This window comes from Patiria miniata, unplaced genomic scaffold (assembly GCF_015706575.1).
Source record: "Patiria miniata isolate m_02_andy unplaced genomic scaffold, ASM1570657v1 HiC_scaffold_7, whole genome shotgun sequence".
Classification (NCBI taxonomy): Eukaryota; Metazoa; Echinodermata; class Asteroidea; order Valvatida; family Asterinidae; genus Patiria; species Patiria miniata.
In genome coordinates, this window is record NW_024037074.1 from 43,182,134 (window position 1) to 43,204,851 (window position 22,718).

The 22,718-nt window shown below is 40.9% G+C and overlaps 1 protein-coding gene across 2 annotated transcripts; it reads left to right on the top strand.

Annotated features, from left to right (window-relative positions):
* Window positions 1-1,211: 1,211 nt before the first annotated feature.
* Window positions 1,212-19,469, top strand: LOC119745947 (CMP-N-acetylneuraminate-poly-alpha-2,8-sialyltransferase-like). 2 transcript variants are annotated; one of them, XM_038222659.1, is made up of 8 exons: window positions 1,212-1,315; window positions 2,820-2,915; window positions 14,050-14,175; window positions 14,913-15,063; window positions 15,177-15,289; window positions 16,122-16,211; window positions 16,445-16,689; window positions 18,958-19,469. In XM_038222659.1, coding segments are annotated over exons 1-8 (1,050 nt in total). In that variant the 5' UTR covers window positions 1,212-1,313; the 3' UTR covers window positions 19,185-19,469. The 2 variants fall into 2 exon arrangements, with proteins under 2 accessions (XP_038078587.1, XP_038078586.1); XM_038222658.1 differs by lacking the exon at window positions 1,212-1,315 and having other exon boundaries at window positions 2,075-2,915.
* Window positions 19,470-22,718: the final 3,249 nt, after the last annotated feature.

Consider the following 22,718-nt stretch of genomic DNA (forward strand, 5'->3'; position numbering starts at 1 on the left):
TAATCGGCGGACAGACAGACAGACGGACAGACAGACAGACAGACAGACAGAGATTCCTTGAATTGTAGTATAGATGTGGAACATTGCTGCATCTATACTATAATTCCAGGAATCTCTGTCTGTCTGTCTGTCCGTCGATTATCTCCAGAAACGGGCACCGTATGTAGTTGAAAATCGGCGGGTATATTTTTTGGGACAACAGAATGTGCAGTGCCAAGTTTGAAGTTGTGTGGACCAGCGGTTCTCGAAAAAGCTGAAAAAAGCAGTATTTTCTGAGGCAAACGTGGCAATATATAGCTTAGAACATAACACCCGCACGCACTGCCGTTCTTTTCAATTGTTTACGTCATGTTTAAGCTAAAGCGCGCGTGCTCAATGACGCAAACAATGCAAAAAGGACGGGCACGCGCATTGTAGGGCGATACATTGTCCAGTATGGGTGATATATAGCTTAGAACATAACACCCGCACGCACTGCCGTTCTTTTCAATTGTTTACGTCAAGTTTAAGCTAAAGCGCGCGTGCTCAATATGACGCAAACAATGCAAAAGGACGGGCACGCGCACGTGCATTGCTGGGCGATACATTGTCCAGTATGGGTGAATACTAATGGATCAATGGGTGAATAGCACTGCGTACCATGTTTTCGTATGTACACGGGCACATTATTTTTGCCGTCGACTGAGCGACCATTGTAGGTGGTCGAACTTCAAACTTGGCAAAAATGTTGACGTAAGTGTGCGTTCAACCTGTGAAACCAACACCATTGAATCGCGTGCGTTGTTTGCACGAGCAGTTCTCCAAAACTCTGCTATGATGCAACCTATACCAGCGGCAAAGCAATTTGCGTTTCCCGAACATGCACATTTTAGACGGGCACTGCACTAGTACATGAAAATTGGTTAACTTTCCAGCTAGGCTGACCCCCCCCCCCCCCCCTGGCTCCCGCTCTACGCAGTCGGGCTAGTCGATACCGAGACCTATGGAACTGTTTGTCTCATTCCTTTTTCGGGATAGCCGATAGAGGGGGCTATTTATTTGTACAGCGCTCACCCTGGATACGCACTTTTAACCGATCAGGAGTGACATTCAGTGCGCGCATTACGCGCGCGTTCATGGCAACGTAAGAACGTGTCGATGGATTTGGCATGTAAACAGACGGAAACGTGCGTCGAAACCACCCATATTTTTCACGCAAATTTGAGACATCCATATATTCCAAGACAATTTACTTGTAAAATAAGACCCACACAGCCTTCTTGGAAAGCCGGCGAACAAATTGACATCGAGGAAAGTGCATCAATTTCCGATAAATGTGAGTGTTTCCCGACCGTTCATTAGTTTCAGCGACATTACTCCGTGCATCCGCTGTGCGTGTGTCGTCAGATGGTCACTTCCATTCTACTCTAGGGTGAATAGCATTAGCTCTGCTCCAGCACGCATACTTAGGCCTAGCCTAGGCAAGGGCGGATCCAGGGGGGGGGCAAAGGGGGCCATGCCCCCCCCCCCCCCCAAAAAAAAAAACGAAACCAATTTTTTTTTTTTTTTAATGTGACATCGCAATAAAGGCAGGCAATGATTACACCACCATCTTTTCCTCAAAATAAATTGGTTAAAGTGGTTAGAAATTGCCTCAGATCGCACCACAGAGCATCTAGAATCCAAAAAATTTTCGGGGCCCTTAAGCGGGCCCCGAACCCCACGCCGTAATTTTTTAGACCCACTTTTGGGGGGGGACCAAAAATTTTTTTGGCCCCCTAAAAAATTGTGTTCTGGATCCGCCCTTGAGCCTAGGCCTAACAAAACAGGCCCTCTGACTATGAAAAACTTGTCAAAGCTTTTACATTGTGGAGCATGCAAGATAATTTCAATGAAACCTCATTCGAAAATGAGTTGGCCGTTTAATTTCTTAAAATAAATCCTTCAAAGAAATGAAACAGTTCATTATGACCAAATATGGTAATGGGATGTCCCCGAAACGCGATCAACGACACGGTACGGTGAACCTCTTTTGAAAGGACAATGTACTTACATAAAATTTGCATATTGACGTTTTATTCAAATATTAATCGGATATTCATGAGCCATTCTTGCATATGCCGTGTGAACAAATTGTATAATGAGGTTCAATGGGTCACGACACGGCGCGGAAGATAGTGTTGTGATTTGCTTGAACAAAGACCCATAAACATTGCGCGTGTTTTGGTTAAAACATGCAAGTCGAACTTCAAGGATATTACTAACACAAAAGATTCACAGTTTGTTACAATTTTCTCACAAAATGATCTTGAATAACTGTAGTTTCAGATACCGAGTGAACAAATTGTGCGGAGTACTTCAAATGAGCATTATACAGTGATTTAAAAATGACAAAGCATTCTCGGCATCGAATTCTACACGCCTATCTCTGTTCCATCGTTGGCGGCGCCCTAAGTGAGACAATCAGCTCCATATGTTATTCTAGAACAGATATTCCCAACATTAACAGGAAACTCACGATTAACGTTCAGTTTCAGTATCGACAGACGTGTGTTACCTGAACCAGTCCGTGTACAATAGGATACAACAAATCGTGCACTAAGTTTTACTGGTAGGACGGTTGAAAGTCACCGATTCCAGACAGTAGCGATGGCGAAATGGGTGGGACGCGCCGGCAGCACGGGTAGATATTGCGGCCTCTCATTGTGGATTTTCCGTGCATGTACATGTAGTCGGATATCGCGGAGCCGTATCTGCGGACTTGCTTTTCTTATATCTGTGGTTTCGTTCGCTGCTACCATTTGGGTTTTTCTGGGCGGTTTTCACGCAACTGAGACCAGGCAGGAACATGTCTACAGTCAGGAGTTGAGACTAGCTACCGGTAGACCTACTCAACCCAGGGTGAATACTGCCTCTTCTCATCGTAACACATCGAGGTAAGATGGTCCGTGTTCCATTGCAAAAGATGAAGCAGAAATGAAAATGGCAATCTAATGGAAATCGAATCCACAATCGGGGATAGTTACAAACATCAATGATCACGGAAACTTACGCACTGCAAAATTGCAAAACCAGTGTGACAGACTAAAACTCAAATGGGAAGGATTTGATTTGATTTGATTTAATTTGATTTGATTTGATTTGATTTGATTTGATTTGGTTTAATTTGATTTGATTTATCTTCAATTTGCACATAATAATGATACAGATTAAACAAAATTTAACAAGAAAAACAAATTATCTAGAACTGCAAACTACAAATGAAACGTAGAGAGTCCCCAATCAGTCATTACAGAACTGAGCCCAATCTAATGCATTTTCTCGAACCTCAGTTTCTAAGGTTCAAGCCTAATGAAGCATGTAGTGCCTGCAGCGGATTACCTGATGTTTTAGCATGTTTAGACTGATAAGAGCCTACTTGTGGTCAGCTGTAACTGATCCACTAGCTAAGAGCAGTGACTTGCAGGGCGTGGTCACTACCTTAGTGATAAAATCGTGACACGGGTGGACAAAAGCACCATTTTCACACCAAAGTAGGCCTATCTCCATTGTTTACCTTTTCGAAAACAAGGTAGGAAACAAAAATTGGATGATTGAAAGGGCCATTTATTACATCATTATGACGTCATCGGCTAATTATTACACACTTATACATTAAAATTGAGATATTAGTTAGGAATAAGCCATGGATCGTTTTTTTACATTTAATATACGTTTCTGAGATCAAGGAAATCATGCAGTTGCCAATTTTGTTCTTAGTTCTTTAAAAGATTTAAATACAAATAGTTTGATAAAATGAGGGATGTTTTCTAATTTAATGTATTAAATTAAACATGTATGTACATGTACATTTGACCCTCGCTCCTCGATCCTATCCCCTGTTGTGATCAATGATTCGTTAAAATGCAATGTCTTACGTCATGATTATCTCATAAATGTTACCTCAGAAATGATGCCACGAGGCATTATTTTCCACAAAAGTTTCTACTGTCCCTTTGGCTCCGTATTCTACATCAACTGGCAATGCATTTATTGCCCTTAACCCTTCAACATTAGCCAGGAATTGAGCATATACTTCTCCGGCGTTACAATTTAAACCTTTTTGTGGACAACGTAGTTTTTCTGGTGTAGTTTGCATGCAGATAATGCAAGCAGTCTAATCCATGATGACTGTCCTGAAATACGATAGTAACAGTTCACATAAGTAATAAAAAGGTAGAATGTTCACACCAATTATACGTTCCAATGTTGCAAAATAATACGTTTTGTGGAAGTTTGTAAACTTGCAAAGGTATATTTTACGCAAGATGAATTATATCTACAATTTCTACAAAGACTTCTGTTCATTTTTACCAAAATCTCTAATAGTTAATAAACAAGACTACAGATGAAGCTTTTTTAAAGAGTATTTATTTGCACGATCTCAGTCGCAATCCAGCTTTGTGGAAACAAGAAAGGATAAATTACTCACACAGTGGACCTTCAGAGATCCTCTGCTCGTGTCACACAGAAGATGATGTCTGATGGATACTTCAATAGGATAGACGGTCCATCAACGACAAGGATGGTGCATTTAATCGAGAAACACACTTGTGCTTGTGCATCATGGATAATTGTTTGTCTTTTTCACGTCCCAAACTAAAAACCTTTACAAACTGCAGGACATGACTTGCTGCACTGGTATTGTGTTTGTAATGGTTACAGCCCGATAGTACGAAGGTTCTCTAGTCCGAAGGGTTATTAGTCCAAAGGTTCGTAGTCCGAAGGTTCAATAGTCCGAAGGTTCGATAATCCGAAGGTTCGATAGTCCAAAGGTCCCATTAGTCCGAAAATAGAATACGGTTAATTAATCCGAAGGTTCGATAGTCCGAATAGACGATAGGGTTCGATAGTCCGAATTGAGAAAAAGGTTCGATAGTCCGAATTGAGAATAAGGTTCGATTGTCCGAATGGGCAATACGGTTCGTCAGTATGACTCTTCGCACTATCGGACCTTGTTGATTCGGACTATCGGACCTTGTTGATTCGGACTATCGGACCTTACTGTCGATTCGGACCATCGGACCATCATAGAGTCTTTTCGGACTATCGAACCTTATTGTCAATTCGGACTATCGAACCTTTGGACTATTGAACCTTATTTTCAAGCCCGCTGGAACAAACTTTTGCCAGGGGGTGCTGGAATTTCTAAAGGACGGACAAAATTAATGCGAACGCGGAGCGCAAAGCCCTTACGGCGTGGCTTAAAGGGCCCCTAAAAGTTTTGGAATATGGATGCTCTGTGGTGCAATATGAGGCGATTCATAGCAACTTTCATATGACTTTTTTAGCAAACGTTTTTTGAGATTATAAAGACAATTTATATCACTTTTTTGTTTAGAATATACTGTTGCTCTTATAACGTTTCTACCGTACTGAAAAGTCGAAAACCCTGTATTTTTACCTCCATTCTTTGTTCCATGAATAGCTTTTTTATTAAAACGAAACTACACTGGAACTAGTTTCAATGGAAGCCCGTCCCACTCCTATTAGGTTGGGATGTATGTGAACCGTGATATTTGTTAATGTTGAGTACAGAATGCTAGCAACGTCAATGAAACTTTTAAATGAAAAGAAAAACCTTCAGGGGAAAGGTATGAACTTTGCCCCTATTGAAAGATCGAATGAAAAAAATTGTGGCAAGCATAATCAACTTTGCCGCCATTGTCATGGCCGAGGTTATTTGCTTTCGGGTCAAAGCTTCCATCATGGCGGAAATATCATAGACATGTCATGATTTTAGATACATTGAGAGAAATATCGATTCTGCACTGCTTGAAATTTAGAAAATACCTCCTCCTGACAAGGGCGGATCCGGGGGGGGGGCCAAAAGGGGGCCATGCCCCCCCCCCCAAAAAAAGAAACCATTTTTTTAATTTTTTTTATGTGACATTGCAATAAAGGCAGGCAATGAGTACACCACCATCTTTTCCTCAAAAAAACATTGGTTAATGTGGTCAGAAATTGCCTCAGATCGCACCACAGAGCATCTAGAATCCAAAAAATTTTCGGGGCCCTTAAGCGGGCACCGAACCCCACGCCGTAATTTTTTGACCCACATTTTTGGGGGGACCAAAATTGTTTTTTGGCCCCCCCCCCAAAAAAAAATTGTGTTCTGGATCCGCCCTTGCCTCCTGACATTTTACAGTGTTACTTCGTGCTAGACGTTCGAAGCGCCGCGACTTTTTTAGCTAACGTTTTTTTGAAATTATAAAGACAATTTATTTCACGTTTTTGTTTAGAATATAATGTTGCTCTTATAACGTTTCTACTGTACTGAAAAGTCGAAAACCCTGTATTTTTATCTCCATTCTTTGTTCCATTTAATTATGGACAAAGAATCGTATCATTATGCATGACATCGCATGTAAATAATATTGTTGCTAGGCTGCTTTCTTACATTTAGTAAATTCCGTCGTGTATGTTTTGTTTTATTTTCCGAGCCCTTACGGCGTGGGGACACAGGGCCAGGGGCCTGCTTTAAGGCCCCTGAAAATGTTGGATTCTGGATGCACTGTGATGAAATATACTGAAGTATATACTTAAACTTATAAAACCCGAAAGAGTGTTTTTTGGTTCAAGTTAAAACAAAATGGTTCCACTGGAAGCCCGTCCCACTCCTATTAGGTTGGGATGTGTGTGAACCTTGATATTTGTTAATGTTGAGTACAAAATGCTAGCAACGTCAATGAAACTTTTAAATGAAAAGAAAAACCTTCAGGGGAAAGGTATGAACTTTGCCCCTATTGAAAGATCGAATGAAAAAAAATCGTGGCAAGCATAATCAACTTTGCCACCATTGTCATGGCCGAGGTTATTTTTTTCGGGTCAAAGCTTCCATCATGGCGGAATAGACATGTCATGACTTTAGATACATTGAGAGAAATATCGATTCTGCACTGCCTGAAAATTTAGAAAATACCTCCTCCTGATATTTTACAGTGTTACTTTGTGCTAGACGTTCGAAGCGCCGCGCTTAGCCGCGGCAAAACTAGAAACGAACAAAACGAAGGAGATATTTTTAGAGCAAGCATAATGTATAGCGCAGCGGCGCAATTTCAACATCGTAGAACACTGCTGGCTGGAACACATTTTTGCCCGGGAGTAGGGTGTGCTGAAACATATTTCAGCACCCCAATCCAAAAAGTTGGGGGTGCTGCAGCACCCACAGCACCCCCCGTTCCCGCGGGCTTGTTATTTTCGTTTCGGACTATTGAACCATCGGACTGATTAACCTTATTCTAAATTCGGACTATCGAGCCTTCGGATAAATAAACCTTCAGACTGATGAACCTTCGGATTAATGATCCTTCGGACTATTGCTTCAAATGTTCGGATTAACGAACCTTATTTCATTTTCGGACTAACGAACCCCCCCCCCCCCTTATGGAAAATTTGTGCTTTTGAACTATCGAACCTTCGGACTAAAGAACCTTCGGACTATTGGACCTTCAGACTATCGGGCGGCCCCCGTTTGTAATACATTATTAAAAGACGTACCATCACCATTTCCGGCCACTCTGTTAATCTATTTCAGGTTACCACGTTCCTTTCTGTCTGGCTCCTAACCCATACCTCATTACCCGTAATATACAACACATATAAGAATGTTACGTCTTCCAGCTATAATAAATGGTCAAAACAAATGGATGTGGTAAAGACCAAATTCAAGGAGCCGCACAATTTCACACAATTTATTTTCTGCGTGACAAATACCGTCATTGTAGCACTTTTGTCCATAATCAAAAATGCTTAGATTTTTCAAGAAAATTTGAAAAAAGTGACGTCACTGCAACAGCAAATCAGCTTATTGTTATTTAAATGTCACTGATTATATCACTCTTCAATTCCCTGACCCTAAAAATGCCAAATTAATTACTTGGAATCTCATCACAACGTTTCACGACCTTATTTTCTACAATTAATTGCTGTACGAGCTCGGTAGTATATTGCGACGTCATTATTACGTCATAAAGTACCCTTCCTGTCATCTGATTTTTTTGCATCCTACCCTATTTTTGATCGTAACACATTGGCAAAGCTTTGGTGAAAAAAATGGTGCTTTTAAATACCATGTAACGATCCTTAGCATTTTTGTTACTAATGTAGCTCGCTTATCTTTGGAACAAGTTTAAACATATTTGCGATACTAATAATCAATTGCAAAAACTCTTTTGGCATAGAATTTGAACTTTTCTCTCGAACTTAAAGACAACATCTCACAATACCAGATACTGTTTGCATGTTTAAACAAAATGTCAATGTGACTACCCAAAAACCATGATTTTAACCTAAAAAACATGTCTTTTGACCAAAAAAGATTATTTTTTACCCACAAAATTACCCTTAACTATATTTCATCCCCATGACATACCACTCAAATGAAAGAGCTTGCTGTCCCCTTTAATTTGATACCACATTTGTTGCTGTAATGCTTGTAGTTCTAAAGATTATTATCAATTTATATTTTTTGCATGTAATAATTAGCTGATGACGTCATAATGACGTCATACATGCCCTTCCCATCATCCAATTTTTTGCGTCCGTCTTTTTTTCGAAAAGGTATACCATGGAGATGCTTTGGTGAAAAAATGGTGCTTTTGTCCACTGTGTCACGATTTTTTCACTAAGGTACCTCACTATAAGGTTATTTTCAAGTGTCCCAACCATTTTGGCCGAGATTGTAGCCTTGATCACTGGATCCTGCCATGGGGATCGAAGGGGGATCTGATCCTGCATCGAGGAGGATCGACGACTAGTGTTAACGCTAGGTGGATCGAGGGCTGATCGTGATTTGATCCCCCTTTCTCGGTCTGAAGGATCTGATCATTTGATGAGGCCTCAAAACACGGCGTACGCTATGTGCTGGTGCCCACGCGGTCCAATGCACAATAAATGCGATAGTTCATGGCGCGGCCGGCACGGCAACGCCGCCTCGACAATTCGAAAACTCCCCCAAAACTCTTCGAAAAGTTCGTTTTGGTCGGGTTTCGAAGTCATGGCGTCCGATAAGGGCAGTGACAGCTGAAGTATTTCGCAGAAAGGCATGCGTGGAGCGATAATGCGATGATGAGTACAGTGCATTAAATACGATTACTAGCGCCCATTGGCTGCAAACTCTCGAACTGCGTTAACTTCCGGTTCCAATCGTGCAGAGATTGCTGGAGGTGACGTCACACTAACGAACCGGATAGTGACGGTGACGAATTTGCATCGAAATCGTAAGCAATGCAAGTAAGAGGCTTACCGATTGCCCAGCGCGCGGAAAGAAAAAGTTCCGCTGCCCCTGCGCGGCACGCACGGTTTATTTACGGATAGCTTCCCCGTGGTTGTATCCTCTTGCAAAATGCGATCCCCAAAGCAGGATTCAGTGTAAACGTCAGTGGTCTTGAAAGCCGTTGGGCTTATCAACCCGTCGATGATAAAAACAAAACAAGTGCGATTGCACAATACGCTATGGCCGTCTTGCATGGAAGTCTATAGCGTTGAGCGGAGATAGTGATTCATGAAGTTTTCATAAACATCAACGATCGTTACAAACTATTTTTGTGAAGTATTTAATCTATTTGGTTTGCTACTTTGTGTGAAATCTAAATTTGGTACTTTATGGGAAACTTGGTCAATATTCCTGGGACAGACCCACCGACCCACCGACCGACAGACCACGTGACACGTAGAATCTCCTGCCAGAGCATAAAAACACTCAAACAGTGGCCTCACAAACACAAGGTGATCGGGCGATATTTGATGACGTCAATTTGATGACGTCAAAGAGATTTATAAAATAACACCTGTTGTCTCTATTATAATTAAAGTGCTCAGTAACTCTGAATTCTTGGAATCTAGCAGCTTTTTGTGGCAAAGTACACTGACTTTGAAGTACCTGTAACTGACTTAAAGCCGCCTCACTTTACTGACATAAAACATGGGCAAATCTCACTGATGGCCTTCGCACGCAATGTGTTGTGCTAAGTTGGGCATACTTATCGGCATATTTAGAGCATATGCCGAATGGCCTTTGAGTCCCTGCGAAATGCAGAAATTATATGTGTGTTTTTTTTTCGAATTTAATTTCTGCATAACGTGGACGCCATTTTGGGGCCATACCTTTACAGCGCAGTTTAACGGGGCGTCTTAGGCATTGAGAGGATCTGATAAATAATGATAAAAGATGTATCGTCAACATATTTATGTTGTCAAGGGAAAATCTAGCTGCTGCCGTCGTTAATGCGGCACAGTTTCATCTCTGTTGTGTATTTAAATGAAGTAGTTTATTCAAGTGGAAAATGTCAAAATTCTTCCCACAATAACTTCGCCTTGATGACGTCACCGTTTTGGAACTGAAAAAATAAGTTGAGTTGTACAAGAACTGTTTGTGGCCAACACTCGTAAATGTATGGTCATAACTTAAAACAATAAATCTTCCGTCATGTGTCTCTAGAGGGACCCCTATTTAAAAGATGACGTTATCATCATTTGTTTAATGTTTGGCGTACCACCCCTGACATTTTAGTAATTTGGTTGTACACAAAATATTGCTCCTTTTTTGGTTTATATCATTTATTACTGCACATCCAGGAACCAGGAAAGTGAAGGTCACGTGACTTATGTTTGAAAATCAGAATGTTACCCAAGGTTTCGTCCACAAGATCACAAAATATCCCGAAATACATCCGATCGGAATGTTTTTCGTATACATGCCTATAAAATTTGTTTTTCACTAAATAAACAAAAAACTAATTGGGAGGTTGTATATTTATAGTTTCTGATTAAAATAAATGCCAAACCTGAAAATGTGCTGTTCTAGTCCAAAATAACTCCACATGCACTTTGTGCAAAAACAACATCTGCAGCTCTGTCCTGGATTCGTGGAGCTTACCGCCGAAGGGTGAGGGTTAAAGGTTGGCGCAACCTCAGCGCAACGGAGCATCAAATGTTGTATATGGACAACACAACATTCAAAAGATGCTTAATGTTTGGGTTGCCGGTCGGTTGCCCATTGGTATGACGTCACAAAACACGTGGTCCATAGTCAGGCAGCACCGAGTGACCCTTCGCTCCAGCAGAGAACTGCCAAAACTTAACTTCATGCATGTATTATTCACGTTGGATTCCCGCTTTGAATTGCACAATGAAATTGAAATAGCATTGAATTTATTATTTTCTCATTAAACCAACAATTATAACAGTTATCAAGGAGAAGATGTGGTCAAAAAAACTAGGTATGCTAATATCAACAAGAGACGACTGAGCCGATTTCACGAATCACGAAGAACGTATTGTTGATCTTTGTAAACTTCATTTTTGTTCGGTAACTCTTCTTGAGTTTAGAACTCTGCTTTGGTCCGAATATTCATGGCAATGAATGTGCCAAATTGTGCTTGGGGACACAAGGAAAATGCTTTAGAACACACCAAACTAGTTCACTTTATAACATTTTAAATTGATTGATAGAGGACAAATGTGATATCTGAATTCTGCCATTCCGCAACAGCCTAGACGAATTTAATATGTAATGACGAATATTCTTGACACCAAACGACTAAAGAGGTTAACAAAACTTGGAAATTACATGGTGAATGACTAATTGGTTTTGGTAAAAGCGTGTGAATTTGAATTTGGACGCAATTGAATGTTAGAGCTGGTGATTTAATGATTTTTTTTAAATAGCCAGTAAGGCCCAAAAAATAAGTCTCCGGTTTCTGGTATGCAGCTTGCCCAAAAAGTGGTGCGGCGACGCGGATTTTTTTTTTTTACCTTTTTTTTTTTTGCTTCAAATGTTGGCTGATGACTGCAAATTGTGCCCGACTAAACTTCGTGCAAATGTATGGGAGTCCAGAGAGGCCACATAAAGCTTATTCTCGATCATAACCCCATCTAAAAACACGTTAAAATTGTGCAGCAGCAGGATTCCAGTCAAACCAGTGAGTTTGGCCGTTTGAGACATCATCTTTCATTGAAAAAAACCCACCTTTTTCATTTTGCCGACGTGCGCGTCGCCGTAGCCATGCGGAAACCGGAGACTTTTTTTGGCCTAAAGCCTATACCTTAAAGAGTACTGATACACGTACATTAGAGTTCTACATATTCGGATAAGGATAACCAGTGAAATTTTTCTGACCCACACACAAATATCTTATTTGATTCTCCAATTGTTAGAGTAAAACCAGCAATGGTTGAACCCCTTGATTACTTGAGAGTTGTATTGATTTATCGGTGTAGTTGGCTCGACTAACACACGAGGCACTTCAATTCAATTCAATTCAATTCAACTTCACATTATTTCCATGCTTCATGAAAGCAAGGAGGAGAATGTTAGCAGGCATGTGGAATGGACGAGGAAACCAGCAAACATGACAACAGCAAGGACCCGGGTTAGCGATTATATAACCACTACGTGCCAATAAAAACACGGTCCTTTTTCTGATCCTAAATAACTCAGTTGTTTACCCGAATGCAATAAACCAGAGTTTCAGATCAAAAGAAGGCATGACACATCTTATGGAGCGAGTTTCATCAGCTTTGTGCAAGATGGTGAGATTTAAACGCCATACAACAAAATTACTTATTCCAGAATGTCGATACAGTGCTGGAGACGGTGCGGAAGGCGCGTGCTGCGGCCAAAAGATTCTTAAAGAATGCAGGATCACCCCTGATGTCATTGCACACCTCCTCTCGTGCATTCCTTCAGAAGCTCACGGCCGCAGAACGTGCCTTCCGCCACCGTCTCCAGCGCTATATTCGACATTAGGGTACGCCAAGTCGAAAGTGGCAGATTCTGAAAGTGACTATTTTTGCGTATGACCTTTTTACCCCCCCCCCCCTTGCACAAAGCTAATGAAACTCGCTCCATACAATTTGTCATGCTTTATTGACAAGCTCTGAAATTTTGGTTATTTGTATTGGTAAACAACAGAGTTAGGGGCGCTGTGGTCCAATGGTTACGGTGTTCGACTCGTGTGCCGTGGTACACGGGTTCGAATCCTGACTGTGGGAACATGGTGCTTGTGCTCTTGAGCAAGGCACTTTACCATTATTGCTTCGTCCTTCGGATGGGACGTAAAGCCGTAGGTCCCGTGTGTTGTGTAATGCACGTTAAAGAACCCAGTAACACTTGTCGCTAAGAGGAGGGGTTTGCCCCGGTGTTTCTGGCAGTGGCAGCAATATGCGCTGCAGCACCTAGCAAAAAGGTGCTACATAGTGGGTCTCGTAATGTTCATATACTTCATTTACCTGGCTTTGGTTGCATTCTCCCCCAGCGCTTTGTATCCTCTGGCAAAAAGCGCTATATAAATACAGTTATTATTATTATTATTATAATCAAGAGTAGGACGTTTTTTACACGAATATTTTAGGCTATACAAAAATATTCATGAATCACGCGCGTATATCTTGGGCAATTCATCGAATTGATAAAAAAAATAGGTAGGAAACGAAGAATATAGCTAAAACTTAAATCTTCCTTTGCTAATAAATTTCAAGCATCTCCTGACATCTAAGACAATTTCCACACGAAAGAAATAAAACTCAATGTGGTCCTCTCACTTTATAGATCAGACACATGGCCCGGATACAGAAAGATTATGGAGGCCAGGCTTGATTTCAGGATAATTGGACGCATTTCTAATTATGTTTCCGTAAACGCACATGCTCCAAATCTAATGACTGCACTCTTGGCGTTTCCTATAAGTAATCCGCGGATGGGAATGATGGGTAAACAGACTGGTGATTATAGTCCTCTTCGCATGGCTATTAAGCGCAAGTACGCCGGCAAAATGACGTCAGGCGTTTGCCTTCCAAAAATGCGGTTTTTGTCCGTTTTGTGTCCGTTGCGTCGTCTCAGGCAATTCCCTTTCAGCACCGTTGGGGGCGTGAGTGTGATATATCAACCTTATTTAAGGAAGACATTCAAAGATTTTTATTGCACAATATGTTGGATGGCATCCTGGTTTTTGTACTAGCAAAAAAAAGGGGAAATCACGTAAGTTCATATACAATCGTATGGATTATTTGGTTTTCTTCTTGTTTCAGACCTTTTGTTGAGAAATACCGCCATAATTACAGCAACAACGCTACAGAGTTTTTCCGTCACCTCAAAGGAGTAATAGAACAGGGCCGGGGTAGGAAACCAAGTGCGAAGAAAAAACGTGAATTCAGGTAATCTTACACAGGTTGTCCCACACACAAAAAAAACAGTCGAAAACCATTAATAAAGGCACATGTATATTGTATGTGATTTTGGGAATATTTTCAAATCATTTCTTAAAGTCAGATAACCAATTTACCATACAAACTTCATTTCATTCAAATCGATGTATTGCAACAAGCGCTATGGTTTATCGAACTCAAGGGTTGAAAATCGTCTTGGGCTACTTTCCTTGAAAGTGAGAAAGCGCAGTTAGAGAAACACACAAAGGATTTATTTCCTTTGTTCAAGAGTAACGTGTGACTTATTCCACCGGCTTCGATCTGTAAACTTTTGTCCCAAGTGGTTTTTCAAGTCCCGTAGACATCCTAATGAAACCAACTAAAAACATTTGGAAGACCAATTTTTCTTATCAAATACATGACACAATTTTGAATACTACCCCCATTTTTTCTGAAAACATGCCCGATTCGACTGTGGGACAACCTGTAAAATAGCCAAAGACATAAAGTATAAATGTACCACCATAATCTCTTAGTCCGGCAGCCAGAGAACTGAAGAATTTTCATGATGACATCTTCTCAGGACTGGGCAATTTGTGATATCGATTATTTACTAAGTGAATAAGCTAAGCTTTTTCAAACAGCGCCATCTTTAGTTATGCACGGAGACCATGATCACTCCCTATCCAGGAACTATTCTTAATATATAAATACCCCTACAGTATGTGTTTTGTTTTTATTTCCAGTGTCGAACTTCGGCGGGAGTTGGGAGATGCAGGTAACATTGGTGTTTTCTCGCTGACTAAGAATAACGCCCAGGTGGGAACAACGATGCGCTTTTCCATTGTTGGAGCTAATCGTAGCATTTCTCAAACCCTCTGGAATTACTTGCCAGAGGTGAGTAGAATCCTGAATTGAACATTCATTATTTTTTTGTGGATTTTTGTTTTGATTGTGTTTTTGTCTTTAATGTGATACATCATTGGAACGATTGTGTATGTTTTCCTAAGGATGCGAACTTCAAATCAGGCCAGTTTCAGAGCTGCAGCGTGGTAGGATCAAGCGGCATCCTGAGAGGATCCGGGTGTGGGAAGGAGATCGACCGATCGCAGTATGTTGTGAGGTGAGATTGATTCCTTCTTCCACCGATGCACCTTAGATCCTCCCCTTCTCTTTAAGAACTCTCCCCTCTGTATCGAGTGGTTTTGCATTTCTTTTCCCGATGACGTTTAAAGCATATTGAACGAAACATCGAAGTTAATGTTTCTACTGAGGACTGCATTTCTCTTCTAGAGTTACTCACTTCATAATTTAGATGGCGTGGTCTTAATAAGAACAGTTTTATTAACCCAAAAAGGCAAAGGACAAAAAACATATTGTGTTCACGCCTTTGTTATAAGTTGTTGTAGGAATCAGTACTTGGCTTGCTTTGCTAAAATTGGACGTTTGTTCTTGTGCAAAGGGGGCCTATTCTGTGCTGTGGACCTGTGTGGCATTCCTAAATTTCAATGAATTTATCTGGTACTTCTTGCCGTATTAATCGAGAAAGAAAATTAAGCAGTTTTATTAATTAACTTGACTTTAGCACCCGCCTATTAGATTTTTGCTGAATTACCACCGTTTTATCTCGGGGCTCTCAGAAAATTCACAAGCTTGCTCGGATGTGATGGGACTCGAACCTACGACCTCCTTTGTTCTATTACAGAAGTCATCACCACTCGAATACTGAGCTCGCCATTATTGGTTTGCCGGTTCGCCTCTTGACCTCAATTGAAATCTTGGAAGATTAAGATTTGAGTTTGAGAGATGTTTTTGTGCCCTCCCCCAGGCATGCGAAAAACTGTAATCAGAAGATTAGTACGATAAGACCCGAACCAACAACCGTCTGCTGGTTGGAGCTGACGCCTTACTTGTAAAGATGCCATACAAATTGCGTAAAATTGAATCTTCTGCAGGTTCAATATCGCCCCGGTGAAGGGATTTGAGACAGACGTTGGAAGCAAGACAAATTTTACCACCTTGAATCCTAGCTATGTAAAATACTGGTAAGTTTTCTTTGCAACCTAAAGTATTTAAGTTCTCCGAAATTGCAAAATCATCTCCAAAAATTAAATAAACATATCTCTCTATTCATAATAATATCATTGTAAAATTTGCCATAAATTTCAAAAAATTATGGCTGGGGACACAAGAGTAACATCACACCCCTTTCTTCTATTCCTACAAAAGCCTCCTATATATATAACACTTTCATACAATAATCTCCCTTTTGTTTCAGGTTGAATGGGTTCAAGAAACAATCCGACCGTTCACAATTCGGCGCCATTCTCAAACAGTTCAAAGGCAGCAAACTGTGGCTACCAGCGTTTGGCAATTCGAGATTCTTTCGTGTCATGCAGTTAACCGCTGCTGCTGCCTTCGATTCCAAGATGGTCCAGCCGCTAATTGGGCATCCCGAACACCACCACTCCGTCATCAACCTTTGGCACAAGATGGCAATGAAACGTGCGCTGCCAACAACGGGTAAGTATGGTGGCACAGAAGGGACAAAATATTCAGCAGATTTGTTTTTGGCAAGATATTGCAAAGTTGCTCGTGTTGAAAAGAATCGGGGAGACATTGAGTTAATGTGGTGGCAGGGGCGGCGGAACCGGGGGGATCTTGCCCCCCCCCCCCGGATTTTCCCAGGCCAACAAAAGTGCCCCTCTTGCGGTTATAAATGTACCCTCTCGAGATGAAAACAAAACTGCCCCTCAAGCGCACACGTATGAAAGCATATGATCAAGCTGCAAATGAAATTAAAATAAAATCTTCTCTTTTGTAATAGAAAACTGCCTCACAAAAACACAAGTGCCCCTCTCGCATTAATAAGATTGTGCACCTTCTCGAGATGGAAAACTACCCCTTGAAAGCACGAGAACCCTCTCGCAACAATATAATTGTGCCCCTCTTGAAATGGAACCTTGGCCATCAAAAACAATAGTGCATCTCACGATAGCTTCTCGAGATGGAAAACTGCCCCATCGAAAGCACAATTTTATTAGTGCCCCTCTCATGGAAAACTGCCCTTTAAAAATGATAGTGTTCCTCCTCACGCGAAAACGATGGTCACTGAGCTGGCCATCAAAAGCAACAGTGCCCCTCTCGCGATAAAAAAAAATGGTCTCTCGACATTGTCTGGCGGACCCAGGTGGGTTACTGACAGGGCCGGGGCGGAGGGTGTGCGGTGTGCTGAAGGCCTAAGGGTGGATGCAACATTGTCATGCCTCTCGCTCCTCCACCCCCCCCCCCCCCCAAAAAAAAATACGAACCCAATTTTATTTTTTTGACGTCGCAAAAAGGCAGCCACTACGCCTACCGCACCCTACCATTTTCACCCAAATTGGTTAAAGTGGTCAGAAATTGCCTCAGAGCATCTAAAATCCATCCCCCCGGGCCCTTCAGCAGGCCGCTGGCCCCGAACCCTGCGCCGTGAATTTGTGAACCCACTGCGCCCCCCTATAAAAAGTTGTGTTCTTGATCCGCCATTGCGGAGGCCGAAGGGCCCTCACTTTCACACCGACGGAAGGTGCCCCCTTTTTCTGGATTAGTGCCGTTTTTGGTGTTGTCCCCCAGTTTGAAAAGCGTTCGGCCGCCCCTGTGGGGTGGGGAATTTCCGTGCTTTCAATTTGTCAAATATCAATTATTGATGTTTTTGAGAAATGGACCTCAGTAAATGCTTTGCCTCTAAATCAGTTAAGCGCTCATTATGGTGAATTTAAGGATATCCTTGCGGCTGTATAGCGAACTATTATATCAACTGCTCTTGACAATCACCAATAAAAAGGTTATCAACCACAGCAAATTCTTGCTCTCCATTAAACACTTTTGGCCGACAGTATTGGCTCATGCATTTCTCTTGATGTTAATATTTTGGAGCGGAGGCTGCATTTCGTAGCAGTGTTGTAGTCGAGTCCATCACAAGTCCTGTCACAAGTCCTGTCACAAGTAAGGGGTGAATAATGACAAAGGAATGCTTTGTAACAGTTCATTTGAATAGCTTGTGACTTGACTTGAGACTGAAGGACTTGCGATCTGTGATGGACTCGACCACAACACTGTTTCGCAGTTGTATTTTCGATGAATTTGAGAGCAGTTTTTGGAGGGGAGAAACGTTCCGTTACGTCCTCGGTTATTAATTCGTAGTGAGGTCTTGAATGTTTTTCCTGAAGTAAAACTTCACAATCCCACGAAAACTTACTTTAACTTCTCTCAATTTTCTTCTATACGGGGTAGTGCAAAAAGAAGGAATCCCACTTTTGACAGCTATTTTCACCTACTTGTTGAGCATATTTCAAAAATTCAATTTAATGGTATTAAAATATTGATATTTAAACATAAGTGACGAAAAAATGGTTACAGATGCATGTTTAGTCTCTGAGATATGGTAGTTTCAAAATTTCAAGTGCCGAACCTGTTTGTCCATGGACTGTTTTATTCCATCCGCTTGACTGAGCTCCGGAGCTTGATTTGAAGACAAAAAACACAAGCCTTACACGTGATCAACAGTGATTTTGGTGACTTGTATTCAAATTAGCATAATAATGCTATTCTTGAGGGGTTTTTTTTCAAAAGATTTGTCACAATGTATGGTTGAAGAGTTTAACTTTACTACATTACAAAAATAAATTCAAATAAGTTAAGTAAGTAGGTTAAAATTCGTGTCAAAAGTTGGTTTCCTTCTTTTTGCATTGCCCTGTAGATGACTGCATTAGCAATAAAACGGTATTCTGTTATAATTCTGCCCAACAGGTATGTACTTCATCTTATCCCTCTTCGATGTCTGTGATCAAATCAACGTCTTCGGTTTCTGGCCGTACGAGAAAGCGATCAACGGAAGTGAAGTTCCCTACCACTACCACAATCCCTCATTCGGAAAAACAGTACACGATTTTGACACGGAGTTCAAGACCTTGGTCAATCTGTACGAACAGGGTATCATCAAGATGCATTTAGGTTCTTGTTTGGAGATTTCATAAGTTCCCTCGTCAAGGTAGCGCATGCTGGGTTACTCTGCATTTAAAGTCTCAGTTGGCAAACGAACCTTAAAATGAGGATTCTCCTGTCATTCAAAAAATCTTGTGTAATTTTCTGGAAAATATGCTTTTTTGAATAGCGCCTCGTAGTGTCACAGTCAGACTATACCAAACGGTAGACCCAGAGAGGGGGGAACGGGGGCCATGGAACCCTTCCCCCAAAAACGAAACCCATTTTTTTTTAAAGTGGCGTCGCAATAAAGGCTGGCACTGCGTACACCACCATCTTTTTCCTCCAAAAGATTTGGTTAAAGTGGTCATAAATAGCCTCAGATCGCACCACAGAGCATCTATTATCCAAAATGATTGGGGGCCCTTAAGCGGGCCCCGAACCACACATCGTAATTTTGGGACCCACTTTTTCGGTGACCAAAAAAAAAAAATTGTGTGCTGGATCCGCCCTTGACTATACCCAGTATTGGCGCTCCACATACGGCACAAGATGTACATGTATAGCAAAAGAATAGACTGTGCAAGTCTCGCCAGTCCACGTTCACTTGGTATGTTAACGTCTTGGTATCAAACACTGACTAGTCTAGGCACAGTTTCCTGTGTTTGAATTCACCCACTTGTTGTCCGCATGATTGATTGAGAAGTTGAGGTCAACAACTTTAATTTTGTAATACAAGTCATCAATTCGCAACGTTTTCAATCATGTCGTAAATTGTAATACAGTATTAACTTTCTTTTCGTTCGAAATACCCATTTATTGCCCTCGATTGGATTGGTCCGGTCAGGGCACAAAATAAATGCAAAAATAGGATGTTATATACACATTGTAGGTCATAATATACGTGGTGACCGGATGTGCTGCAATTCTCGCAGGTTTTTGAGGTCTATTACAAAAGCACGTGAAAGAAAATTTGCATACGAACCTGGTATTGCATCTTAAAAGCCGCAGGCTTTATGTTTTGTTGAGAAAAAATAACATGCCGTTATTATTTAAACAAAATAATTACTGTCTGAAATCAAGGCCTTTAGATAATTCTGATGCTTTCGGGGTACATTATTGGAATTACAAAGCGGGATTGGAGTGAGTTTACTGTACTTGACGTTTATCAGTCTTCCAGTATCTGTTTTTGTGGTTTCGTTTGTTTCTTTTCATATTTCAACACATTTTATTGTGTTATTTCGCCACAAGCTAGGCTATAATTAACAATTGTTTAAAAGTTATTTGTTATTCGTTGGGTTAGATATTTAAAACATTTATTTCTTTCACTTATCCATATGTAATATTTGTCACAGGTTAATCTCAAGCTTTGTCTGAGGACCTATGTCGGTTCGTTGTAAATGACGGAACTTTGCTCAGAATAAAAATCACACAGATAGCAGAAATTAAAGTTGGTCCTTTCCTCTAGAAATTCACTCTGTTATTATTTCATCACACATCATAAATCATCAATGTCAATAGTGATTGGTCAAGAATCAATTATAAAAGAATCATCAAAATCCGAAATATCATACGTGTGACTTTTCAGTGGTGTAACGTTTCGAAACAACAATGCAATCCAAACAATGGAAAAATCTGAACAACTGCAACAAAAGTTAATTGAAAAGACCCAAAAAAATATGTCAAAGGATGTGAAAAAACAATTTATCAAATCTCAGATTATCTGAATCCAAAGAAAAGAATTTGCAAAGTACTCAAGGTCTATTTTGTGTAAATCAAAAAGTCAACAGTATGCATAGGGTTCAGCATGAATAATACAACAAACGCAATGAAGTCAAACCACTGAAACATCAACACAAGGAATTATAGCAAACATCAATGAATACATCAATAAAATACAACAAGGAATTTTGGTTCAAAGCGTCGCGTTGGAACTCGTCTTGATTTGCCGATGCGGTGTCGTACTAGGATGGGCTCCAGGTAAAGCAGCAGCGTCCAGGCGAAGTCCAGCGAACGGTGGTCCAGACGGAGAGGGGTGGTGGTGAGAAGCAGGAACAGGCCGGGCGAAGAATCGAACCGGGTCGACTCCTCAAAGCGTGACCTGGGGACTCCGTATTCTGTATCAACAAAAGCACGTGGCAAATGATGCGAGGAGTTAGGAACGTCTCTCACGAGAAAATAACTTAGTGGAGTCCGCACTTGTTCCTAGAATAACTTATCAAAAGTGCAAAGGGTAGCACTCTAAGATATTCTCGCATCGAGGTCTTCTTCGCTTCTTATTTAGAACCAACTTTGTATTAAAATTACTAACTACAAAAAACGTTAAAAACTAGTGACAAATAGGATAAAGTAAGCCAAAATAGTCTAACAACTAATAAAAACTAAAGTTTATGGTGTTCACCCAGAACATTAATCTAAGTCAGAAACAAGGAAGTGTTTTGTACATGTTCATGCTTGAGACATGAGATTGGTCGTGTGGGGCAAAGGGCATGATTGCTCATAATACTCTCAACCGCAACCGGTCGTAAGACACACTAACTTAATGGAATGGGATGCGTGAAAGACCTTAACCCAGTGATCATCTCGAACTAAAGACAAACATAGTGTAAAGGGACTCAAAAACAAATCCTAATCCAAATGGGGCCTTACACACACGTATTTTGTACATGTGTGTACACAGAGAAAATAAAAGTCACATTCGAAACTCTCTGACCGTACTGCTCATGATCACTTGGACATGCACTCAACGATTTAGCCAAAAAGACAGTGTGCGTTTGGGCACTGACCTTACTCAAGGTCACCTAAGGGGTACAATTACACAAGATATTCAATCCCGTGTCCGTGGTAACAGAACTAGCAAGAACTAGCAACGCGTAGTGAAACCAGATCAGAATCAAAGTGGGACATAACGGATAAATGAGGGATGGCAATAAAAATGTCTCATCAAGAGTTGCTTAAAAATCATGGACTAAAACTACTTCAACATAAGATTACAAGGAATATAGAATACACAAATGACACTGAAGCTCTGCTAAAATGCGGAATTATCAGGCACAAGTTATCATACTTCCTAACTGACCCGGCGAGGCAGTTATTCTGAAATCAGGCAAGGATTCGGGTTACATGAAAATTGGTCAAAAACTTACGATCAATTCAGTGATAAAAACTTACATCGTATAACGGTAACGATAAGAATTGGAAAGTGAATAAAAGGATTATAGAGCAAATATCTACACTACAATAGAGATACAGCATACATAGTGAATCAAAATTTGGCAATCATATTATTAATGGCTGAAACTCATGCCGGATGTGAAGCTGTCTCGAAATTATCCTTAGGCGGGACAATTCTTATGCTATCACAATCATCAAAATTATATACAAGTGGACTATACAGAAATAAGAAAAACATCGGCTTACCTGTATCAACAAAAGCACGTGGCAAATGATGCGAGAAGGAGTTAGGAACGTCTCTCACGAGAAAATGACTAAGTCCGCATTCGTTCCTAGGCTAACTTATCAAAAGTGCAAAGGGTAGCACTCTAAGATATTCTCGCATCGAGGTCTTCTTCGCTTCTGAAGAATTG